The sequence below is a fragment of the Schistocerca americana genome, chromosome 4 (genome assembly GCF_021461395.2).
Source record: "Schistocerca americana isolate TAMUIC-IGC-003095 chromosome 4, iqSchAmer2.1, whole genome shotgun sequence".
Classification (NCBI taxonomy): Eukaryota; Metazoa; Arthropoda; class Insecta; order Orthoptera; family Acrididae; genus Schistocerca; species Schistocerca americana.
In genome coordinates, this window is record NC_060122.1 from 617,313,965 (window position 1) to 617,326,218 (window position 12,254).

A 12,254-nucleotide genomic window follows, 5' to 3' on the forward strand; every position below is an offset into this window, starting at 1 on the left:
CTGCAAAAGGCTACATTCCATACACATACTTCCTCTAGTCTAATTCTGTCAGCATTACTGGAGCCAATTTGACTACATTCCGTTCCCTTTGTTTCACTTTTGTTGATGTTCATATTATAACCACTTTGCCAAACACTACCCATTCTGTTCAATTGCTCTTCCAAACCTTCTGCTCTGTGACAGAAATACGACATAATCAACAAACCTGAACATTTTTGTTTCACGTGCTTGAACTTAAATTCCCTTTCCAGATTTGTCTTCAGATTACTTCACAGCTTGCTCAGTACATAGATCGAATAACACTGGAGACAGGTTACAAAACTGTCTCACTCCCTTCTCAACTATTGCTGCCATTTCATGTCCTTCGAAACTTATAACTGCGGTCTGGTTTAGCAGATGGTAGATTGGGCTATTGCATTGTTTTTCTTACTTGAGGTTATTCCATCTATTTCTGCATAATTAACTCTCCACAGATACAAAAAGAAAATTTATACTCATTAATTGGGTATGAGGCATTTCTTCTTCTGAATTATCCCAAAACACAAACCATAAACCTTCACAGACTTAGAACAATAGTCACTTCCAACAATTGTCAGCAGTCTCAATGCTTAGATGCAAGTTACAACAAACACACGAATCTGTGTGTACTAAAATCCTGGATGCAGATTTATAAACTGGAGTTTGTGTGTTTCAGTTCCTTGTAAATATTTCTGTTATGTTTCAACAGTTAAACCTGTCAAATAAATAAGTTACGACAGAGACTAATAACCAATATGTAGTGTTTTCAAGGATTTTAATAGATAGAGGGTAATGTGTCACAATAAAAGTGGGCTGAATAGCCAAAAACTGATTTCATTTTGAAATTCAACACCCATATATTAGCAAATAACACTATTCACATCCTTTGTAACAGAAATGTTGTTGACAAGTGATAGTTAATGAAAGGAATAAATAGTTGGAGGTAGTGAGCTGTCGACAGGTGCATAAACAAAAGATGAAAATGTTGCCAGGCTTTCAGACAGTAATCTCTTCAGGTATATATGCACTGCCAGACTAAAAAGTGAAGCACGCAGAACACATGCTTGGGTGCCAATGTAACTTCATACATGTACATATCATCAGCAGGTATGTAAATGATTACTTGCAGTTCTCTGCAGTAGGTTGGAATGGCCACCATAGTGCATTAGTGTTGCTCATATTTAACGTTTTTACCAAGCCCACTTGGGTATATAAGGTATTCGAACAGCATCTGATGTTGAGTGATCACTGTAAAAGGCACAGATATGCTGCAGATTTGTGGCACGTTCGGATGTGACAATGGCCTGATATTGGACACGACTGTAAATTGAGGGTTGTCAAATTTCCCGTTGACCATGTCAGACAACAATAAGGTAAGATCAATATTTTGTGTACTGAGCACATCATAAGCCCTTCATACAAGCACCTGTCATCTGAGAACTTCCTGCAACATTCTGAGTTATCCTGCACCACTGGTTGGAGACTATCAGCTACCAGACTAGGGAACTAACATCCCATGTGCAGGATAACATTAATACCCCAACTCAAATGGCTGTGTTTGTAGTGGTGCAATGACCGCAAAGCATAACTGCCAATAAATGACATTAGACTGTGTGCAGCAATATACTGCTGTTCTGTACTGTCCCAGATAATAATAATCAACAAATATGGCAGCAATCTAGGAAGAGGTCCCGACTCAACACAAGAGGTTTCATTTTAAATTCTCTTCTCTTTCTGGGTGCTAAATTTTGTTGTCTGGAAGCTTAGCAACCTTTTCATCCTCTGACAAGTGATTGTCTATTGCCTGTACCTCTTCAATTATTTGTGTGCCCCGTCCCTTCTAGGACTTTCTAACTTTCCAGTATCTCATTGACTAGCATTAAAATATAAATGAAAATTAAGTTCTGTGGTAGCTGAAGTGATGCAAGTTTTGTGGAGGTAAACGTATCCCACTTGGACCATGCTATTGAAAGAAATGATAAGCTTTTTGATTAATGTTATCTACATCTACATCTGTACTCAGCAAAGCATCTTGTAACATATGGTGATCAGTACTTCTGATCAGACCCCACGGTATTCAGAGATGAGAACTCACAAGGGGAGGCAACAACATTCAACTCTTGGATTTACTTCAAACTCGATACACTTTTAATAGTACACTAGGACAACATAATGTGCAAGTAGTAAGGTGTACCAGTTATATGAATTTGATAAAATTGCAAGATAAACTTTATGCATGATTGATATATCGGTGCATTGCGATGCAGTGCACGAGATGGCAGCAGTCATGTGGAGCAGTCATGTGGTTAGCATTCAAGCGCACTGGATCACTGGATTATGTCTCGCTCATATAATTTTCTTTTTTTATTTTTTTTCCCCCACCAACTCTAGTTACATTATTTTGTACGTGTTACATTGGAAAGGTAGTATGATGAAAAGACACGTGTATTTGCATGGACTTTTATTGAATTTCGAATGCTATTTGATTTTTTGCTAATTTTATTATGGCAACAAATACTACATTTATAATTACAGTAAATAAACAGCCAAATGCATAAAGTTTTCCTGAAAATGTGTGCCTGTCATGATATCCAAAACCTTGTATACCTGCAATTGAGTAAGGTACTGAGAACTGCTTGGCACCTGGATGCTTTGATCTACAGGCACAAGTTTCAAGGACAGGGGACAGGCTTGGAAAGACCAAGTCAAACATCAATAAATAAAGGTGTAAATAACTTTAATCAATAACACAATGAGGTACAAAATGCCAGAATGTGAAGGTAAGATACGATTAATTGTTAGAGGCACATTTGAAGTTGTTCTTTTGACATTACAAGTTGCAGGATGATATTTTTCATATATACACAGAAAACATAAATTAAAATACCTTATACTCCATTGAATGAATGCAGCTTCCCGCATGCACAAGGAATCTCCTAAATTTGTAAGGCGAAACAAAGCTCATCAAATTTTTGAAAAATTTCTCTTCCTTTTGACAATTTGGAGCAAAATATTCCTAACACAACATTTTTGTAAATATCAATACCAAAAATTGGCGATTTGCAATTGAATGCATTTTAATAACATCTTCAGGAGAGAATTTTTTTTGTTTGTTGTCAGTCAAATATGGACAAGCTTGAAAGTGCTTGATAAAGCTTTAAACTTGCTTATATATTTGTTGTAATAATAAAAATCAGTAAACAGCAAAACAACATTGGAAATTAAATAAAGTGCATGCAAATGCACATCTCTTTTCATCACATTACCTTTCAAATTCAATATGAACAAATAATGTGACTAGTGTAGACGAAGAAGAAGAAGAAGAAGAGCAGAACTCAGTCCAGCTATCCACCAATTCTGAAGCTTGAATACTAATCACATTACCACCGCCAGCTCATGCTCAGTGTCACAGTGCACTGGTACATGATTGACACACAAAACTTCTCTTGCCATTTGCTTGAAATCTCCTAAGCAATACGTCTTATTAGTTTCACATTATGTTATCCTAATGAACTATTAAAAGTGTGTGAAGTCTGAAGCAAATCTGTGATCCAAACATCGTGGTCTCCCCTTGTTAGTATGTCAAGTTAATTTACCTTAGTACAGTTCATCGGCTGTGGTTGTAAATAGGATTAAAGTGAAACTTCCTGGCAGATTAAAAATGTGTGCCGGACCGAGACTCGAACTCAGGACCTTTGCATTTCGCAAAAAGTGTTGTACCATCAGAGCACCCAAGCATGACTCACGCCCCGTCCTCACAGCTTTACTTCTGCCAGTACCTCGTCTCCTACTTTCCAAACTTCACAGAAGCTCTCCTGCGAACCTGGAGTTCTGCAAGGTTCACAGGAGAGCTTCTGTGAAGTTTGGAAAGTAGGAGACAAGATACTGGCGGAAGTAAAGCTGTGAGGACGGGGTGTGAGTCATGCTTGGGTAGCTTAGATGGTAGAGCACTTGCCTGCGAAAGGCAAAGGTCCTGAGTTCGAGTCTTGGTCTGGGACACAGCTTTAATCTGCCAGGAAGTTTCATATCAGCGCACACACCACTACAGAGTGAAAATCTCATTCAGGATTTAAGTGTATGCACATGTGCACCTCAATTTGCATGACTTCGGGTTTATATTTGCTAATCAACACTGCGTGATGATGAAACTTGTTAAATTCTAAGTCAATATTGCTACTCACCATATAGTGGAGATGCTGAGTCACAGATAGGCACCACAATTCCTTCCTGAATTTTCCAATCTTTAAATTCTAAGTCAATTGTATGTAATATTTGTACATCAGTAAATACTTTGGAAGGAAAAGTCATTATTTTTATCTTGAGTGAAGTTGGAAGTGTGCATTGGTACAGATATAGAACAGCACACAGCATTTTAAATATACTGATTATTAAATACAACAAATTCATGGAAGGAGGCATTAGACCTGTGGGGTTTACTCATGGTAAAGGAAGCAGAACATCTGCTAGTGCTTATCTGTAACTGTCACAGTGTGGAATCACTGACACTCTTGATTCCACAGTCCTAAAGATTTTTGCTCTTGCAGTAACATGTGCAATATGGACATCTGTCGGCAGTATACCGCTGTCTGGTGAGGCATATTATGGAAACAACAACCATTTTAACTGAATTGAATATGAATACGTAATAAATAATTATACAGGAAAACACAGTTTTCTGCCTACAGTTCATTATATTTTATTTTACATGACTAGAATTCAGGTTAAAACTCTATTTTCTAGTGTCACTGCTTGAAAGATGTTATTCACGTCTTCTATTCTTGTGTAAAACAAAGAACATGTAATGGCCAAAGAAATTAGGTGTTAATTCGGAATGGATCAGATGTTATAATATGTATTAATGAAATTAAGTGATGATACAAGACATTGATGGAGCACTGCCTAGTAGATTAAAAGTTAAAGATACAGTTTCCCATCATATAGTATTGACAGTGGGTTAAATAGATTACCTAGGTCATGTAAAATAAAATAAATATTGCTGATGCAAAGGCAAAAATGTATTTTCTTGTGTACTTTTATTAAGATGGGAGAACATATGTTTATCAACAATACTGCCACCATATAAACGAGATAATACAGTCATTTTTATATTGAGTGTAAGCCTACTCTTTCCATCTTAGTAGTCACGTATTGGATGCTCTGTTGTGGTTATTAATGAAGCTATAACCGCTTGGCTTGTGTACTGTAAGTGGGCACTATATTTCAGGTTCTAGCCCATATTTTAGAGAAAAATGTATTTTATTTTAAATGCTTATCTTTAGCCCTGTTAATATTGTTGCAGGTTACAAATTCCCATGAGGAAGGAGTCTACTGCCTTCCCCATGCCATTGATCTACTTACAAAAAAGAGGCATCATTTAAAATACTGCAAGTTGATGTATACTTATGATCAGGTAAATTTCCCTTTGCATAAAAAGAATATTCTGTTTAAAGTGCATGCAATTTCAGACTGATATGATTTTTGACCCATACATGAGATACACGTCTGTACACATTTGATATATGCATTAAATGTTCAGTTCAAAAAGTAGCAGGGGGCTCTTAGTTTCTTTTTACTATGAAGATTTCTGAGAGTATTTTTAATGCTGGCATACAGCTTATATTTCTCGGGGTAGTCTACACAGACATGGATGCCTAAATGTGGGGGGAGGGGGGGGGGGGGAGTGCTTGTGTGTATGGTAGATGTAGAGTAGATAAATATAAAATACTTTGCTGTTGCAGCTGTGACAAAAAAAAATGTAATAAATATCAATTGAGAAAACAGTAAAATTATGAGGCGGAATTGTTGACCACTACTTAAGGAGGAGAAACGTTAAGTGCTACTTTGAGACACATGCAAAAAAATAGAAAAAATAACTGTTTGTCTTTTCCTCCTGGGGGAGGAAAGAGGGATAGGTTAAGGAAGGTAGGGGTTGGGGGAGAGGGCAGGATCACGTAGACCATAAGTTGAGATGGACCCACACAGGTGTTGAGGACAAGGGGAGATACATATTTCATACAAAGCACTGGTTGTTATGCCCCCAAATATTTGGGCTACAGTGAGAGTGGATTTTGTTTTGCTCATCAGTAACCACTACTTTTTGTGTGCCTTGAGTTAACTTAAAAAGAATGCATTCTTCATCATCACTACACTATAGTTTCGAATTTATGTCAACAATAACATCCATTTTCGATTCTTGTTTTTGGTTGCAAAGTTTTTGTCTAACCATGGTGTTGGTATATTTCAACTGGTAGCCACCATTTCCCACAATTCTTTCAGCTTCTGTGAACTGCATGTGTGGGAACTGCCCCTCCAACACATCCTTAAGGTGTCCTCTCATGGGACATGAAAACATTCATGGACAAGGAGCTGGTGACATAACAGCATGGAATTCCGCATTCCACTACATCGCAATGTGTGAAAGCAAGAATGTGCCAAGTCAGATTTTTGGCTCAAGGAAAGAAACACGACCAGTGAGATGCAGCATTGGTATTACATCACAAGCAGAACTTAGGAGATGCCATATTGTATTAAGTCCATGGAGTTGAGCTTTGTGTTTGGTAGTTTTTATATTCTAGAGTATGGAATGTGAATATATGATGTTTTGAACAACAAGTATCTTGAGATCTCTCAAAACAATCATTTTGAGTATAAACAATATTATGAAAAGGATACGTTGCTAATCACCAAAACAATAGGGATGTCACTTAGGAATCATTCATAATAATTATGAATTTCTTCCAGTTGTTATGACTTTATGAACAACATGGCAAAAATTATGATTTCTTGTTGATTTATAAATGTAAGCATGTAAAGTGCTCAAAAGGATGCACAAGAAAAAATCATTCTTCACCACTTGAATTCTCAACAATACAGTTGGTATACTTTTCCTTTTCTGCGTGCGTAGAATTTTGATTACACCAAAAGTCATACATGGTATATGACTTCATTCATTGTAACGTGTGACCAGGTATGAAGTGATATATCTTGTGCAGTTGTTCTCTTTTGTAGTCACATGATGTCTCTTCCTGGTGACAGGTGTATGTTTTGTTGTGACATATAACAAGCATTTTTTGAATTTATCATAAACAAAGTAACATAGAATGCTCCTCTAGTGCATACTAAGCATGTGTTGAGGAAATGCGTGCAAAAGATTTTAAAATAAACAGCGAAGCAATTTGTGGTGCAGCAAAATGTGTGTGGTGACAGTACCAGGACTAGTGCATTGTTAACAAACAGAATTGTTCAAAAATTTAGAGAGAAATGCTCAAAATCGTGTCCTGTTTACCACATCTGATTGACATGTGTTATGTAGTGTGTGCAGCCAGGATTTTTCAGTCGCGCATGGTGGAAGAGACAGTTAGTGCAAACAGACAGCGAGCAAAATTCATTCATATACAGAGAAGCTGCGGGACTCAAACAAGAATTTAATAACAATTTTTACTAAATCCTCGGGAGATGAAAGTTTGGTAACAAACCCAGAGTTCTTATGTACAACATGCCTTGTTGAGCTCAACTGCCTTGAATATGCAGAGATCATGCAGGACAATTGTTCAAGAAAATGTTTCCAAATTCAAAAAAAAGCCTCCAAGTCTGGTTGTGCGAGAACAAAAACAGGAGCACTAGTTGAACTGTGGCTTCTACAATTGAGGGAATGGTAACAAATTAATAAGGTCCCAGTCTTGTGCTCTGGCAACAGACAGCAGCAAAGATATGAATGGCGAAAATCTGTACCCAGTAGTTGTGTTGCTTTTCGATGCCGAAACTACACAGATTGCAGGTGTGATTCTCTCAAAAAGAATGACAATACAGTCAAAGGAACATTCAGTGTTTTGGATAATGAACTATAGAAGAGGGAGAGTCCATGGAATAACTGTGTATGTTTTGCATGTGACAATGCACATACTGTGTGTGACTGGTGTTTCCAAAGGTGTAAGTTCTCTTATTTTCTAAAGAAAATATTAATATTCACTGTGCAAGGCTGTGCTTGTCATCTTGTGCATGTAGCTGCTTAAAAGGACTATAATAGTCTCGTAAATATTAATATTGAACAGTGTTTAATTGACATTTTTTATTACTTGCTAAAGAGCTCAAACAGGCAAAATGCTTTTAAGATAAGTCAGTAAGTCTTTGATGAAAAGCCACACAAAATGTTTAAGTATGTTTCCACTAGGTGGTTGTCTCTGCGACAGTGTGGTAGAACAGTAAAACCCTTTAAAAATGTTCTGCGAATCATATCCAGGTAAGGCTATGTTGAAGTTTCTAAAGTTAAGGCACAGTTTGAAAGTCAATCTACTAAGCTTTATCTTTTGTTTCTCACCTCTGGTCTTCCACTTCTCAACTCTTTTAATATGTTCATCTAATAAGAAGCCCCATTTAAACTTCATTCAAAATTAAATAATCTTTTCATTGATTTTATTGTTCACTTTGTGAGAGCATCCTCAGTTTCGGAGGCCGATAGTAATTTGTTTCGTGTAAATTTTGGGTCTCTTGAGGTACAGAAAAGTGACAGTCATTGGGACAAACACGAGGGCTTACGTAAAGGAAGTTGCTCTAGATGAAACTACACTGAAAAATTTTTATTCCAATGTCGGACTGCTCTGAACAAAAAACGTGAATACATTGTGAACAAATAGCCAGTTAAAGACAAGTTTCTTAAGCATATGTAAGTTGCTGATGTTTTCCAATGGAAATCGAAGAATTTTTCACCCCTCCCACCCCACCTCCTTGTCGATGCCTGCACTGTCCGGCACATTACTAATTGGCTTTCTTAGAAGTTGGCATCTCTGTAAAGGTGACACTGTGGAGCTGCAGACAGACACTGCTGCACACAGAGCTACACAACAGTGCTTAGATTTTGACAGTTGCCATCCCTTCCATGTCAAATGTTCCCTCCCATACAGCCTAGGCATTCAAGGCAATGTATTCAGAGTGCAGACTCTGTACAGCAATACACTACCATTCTCACCTCAACATTCACTGGACATAATTACTCCACCAGCCTTGTTCAGAAGCGGATTCCTCGGGCCATCACATCCAATCATGGTACTGCTGATCCCTACAAAAAACAGCTTAAGAGTACACCTGTTCTCACACAGTATTATCTTGGTCATCAATGTATTAATCAGCTACTTTGACAAGGCTGTGACTTCCTAAAATCATGCCCTAAAATGAGGTCCAGTATGTCAGACATTTTTCCCACCACACGTAGATTAGCTTTTGCCCCTGCCTCCACAATATCCTGGTCAGACCCTATTCTCCTCCTACCACCACCTATACCAACCCTGTAACTGGCAAAACAAACTGAGAGCCACCTGTGAAAAGACACGTGTTGTGTCCCAGATGTTGTGTAAACACTGTTCAGCCTTTACATTGGTGTGACTACCAACAAGTTATCAGTTAGAATTAAAGTACATAGACAGAGGATCTACACTAGCAACAAACAATTCACACACATTCTTATTAATTTAACAAAAGTGTTATCTGCAATGGTTGATGTTATTTATTGTAAATAATGTACTTACTGCAATTCTTGTTGTATAGGCCAAGGACTGGAATGTTTCCCCAGTAGCCAGAAACCCGTGTGGCTGCAAGTTTGTCAAAAAGTAAATAAAAGTTACACACTGGAAGTTTTTGCTATTATGAAACTTTGTGTAAAAGATATATACCTGTCTCTTGATTTGATGACCTGCTTCATGTTTTTATCTTGCCAGTAAATATCTTTTTCAGGGATGGGAGTAGCTTTGAAAAAAATCCATTTGAATAAAATTATGAAACGAATATCTATCTTGAAACCTATGTAATGAAGTGCGTTACTCCAGAGTGATGGTAGTCAATACAACATAAAGAATATGATTATTATGCAAGCATAAAGTGACATTTAAAACTGAAAATGTGATGAAGATTCAATTGAGTTAACAAATAACTCTACTATAAACTACAGTGTGTTGTACAGAGTATGTAATGTTCCTCTACCAGCAATTCAGTTTCAATATATCAACAAGTCCAAAATCTTTTTGATGGTTTTCTCCATACTTCAACTATTGCTAACAGAGTTAATGCAACTGTATTCTGTACATCCATTTACATAAACAAACTGTGTAATTAGTGCACCAGATGCAGCCAACAACTGCCACTGGAGAGTGCTGGAATCACAAATCCCGATGATGAACACATTTCACGAACTGTAGCAGGACATTTAAGAGCGTGGAACAACCACAAAGGATACCACGTCTAGCATACTTCTCAATGAGAAACATATCCCATGTGAGGATGGGTTTAGGTCCTGCAAATCCCCTGTCAGCACTCCTTGTCTAACATGTGTCACTGTTGTTGCTACCATTTCCCTCCCCCTGTCTTCTCCTCCTTATTCCTCACTGCTTTGCTCTGACCCCCTTACTCTAGTCAATTATACTTCTGAGTCTATGAATCTTCATCTCCCTTGTTCTCTCAGCAGACACCCTCTCCCTTCTTTCAGTTTTGCCCCCGCCTCTGGTTCTCCCAACCTCGTTCCCCATATTGCCATATTGAACACATTGTTGCCCCCTGACTAGGCAAGAGGGTTCAGTGGTTAAGACACTAGACTTACTTTTGGGAAGCCCAGGGTGAAATTCTTATCCAGACTTATGTTTTCCATGGTCTCTAAAATTGCTTGAGGCAAATAACTGGATGGTTCCTTTGAAAAGGGCACAGCCAATTCCACCAGGGTGAAATTCCTATCCAGACTTATGGTCTCCATAAATTGCTTAAGGCAAATACTTGGATGGTTCCTTTGAAAAGGTCACAGCCAATTCCACCCAATCCTCCATCCTTCGCAGTCTGAACTTCTGCTTCATTTATGACAGCCTTGTTCATGGTGGAATGTCAAACCCTACTTTTCTTTCCTTTACTGCTACCTGTGCCTACATTAGGGCGAGTCCACTCAGGTGCGATACCCCTACCACTGCTTCTCTTTGCCATTCCTCCTCCTCCTCCTCCTCCTCCTCCTAGCACATTCACCTTTCTTCTTCTCCCTTGTTCTTTGCACATCTCACCTGCTCACCTCTTGTCCATAGGTTATCCTGTGCTTTCATGTTAACTTTTATGATACAAGTAGTACTTTGCTGTTAGATTTCAGTGATTCACAAAAACTATTAATCACAAAAGCTACTTAAATTATTTTGAAGTGATGGCAGCTATCTCAGTTGAAGTATTGGTGGTGCTTGAGGATCCGGCACACACAAAGGCTTTTATGGAGTTACAGGAGGGATAGGAGTCTAAATCTAGGAATGTGATGGGTTGAGCTGAAGAGGATGTGATGAAATAAGTAGGAGAGATGATGTAAAGCTGTGATGGAATGTGATTCAGTTTCTTAATCCATATCATGAAGCTATCATGATGAAATCTCAGTCATGCTGGATCGTAAGGGTTCTGAGTGACTAGGGAGGATTCCTGTATATAATCCGTAAACAGGTTGATGTACACTAATCAGCCAGAACATTTGACCATCTATCTAATAGCTGGTACGACCACCTTTGGCACGGATAACAGCGGCGACCCATCATGGCATGGAAGCAGTGAGGCCTTGGTAGGTCACTAGAGGTAGTTGGCACCATATCTGCGCACACGTCAACTAATTCTCGTAAATTCTGGGGAGAGGGGCGATGAGCTCTGATGCCACATTCAATCACATCCCTGATGTGTGCGTTCGGGCTCAGATCTGATGACTTGGAGGTTGGGGGAGGGGGGGTACATCTATCAGAGATCACCACTTTGTTTCTCGAACCACTCCATCACTCTCCTAGCCTTATTACATGGTGCATTATCTTGTTGAAAAATGTCACTGCCATCGGGAAACATGATTGTCATGAAGAGTTGAATGTGGTCTGCAACCAGTATACAATACTCCTTGGCTGTCATGGTGCCTTGCACAAGCTCCTCTTGGCCCATGGATGCCCCTGTGAATGTTTCCCAGAGCATAATGGAGCTGCCGCCAGCTTGTCTGCGCCCCACAGTACAGAGTCAAGGAGCTGTCCCCCTGGAAGACGACAGATTTGTGCCCTCCATCAGCATCATGAGGAAGGTATCAAGCTTCATCAAGCCATGCAATGCTCTACACTTGCCAACATCCAGTGCTGATGATCATATGCCCATTTCAGTCATAGTTGCCAATGCCATGGTGTTAACATCAGCACCTGCTTGGGTCATTGGCTGCGAAGACCCGCCATTTGGATTGTTCAGTGCACTGTGTGCTCAGACAC

At 38.8% G+C, this 12,254-nt stretch overlaps 1 protein-coding gene across 1 annotated transcript in view; it reads left to right on the plus strand.

Annotated features, from left to right (window-relative positions):
* The window catches only part of LOC124612243, a 179,550-nt gene that overhangs the window by 157,360 nt on the left and 9,936 nt on the right, over positions 1–12,254 (plus strand). Inside the window, exon 21 of the mRNA XM_047140318.1 lies at positions 5,318–5,428. Coding sequence (XP_046996274.1) covers positions 5,318–5,428 — 111 coding nt within the window. The remainder of the gene's footprint in view (positions 1–5,317; positions 5,429–12,254) is intronic.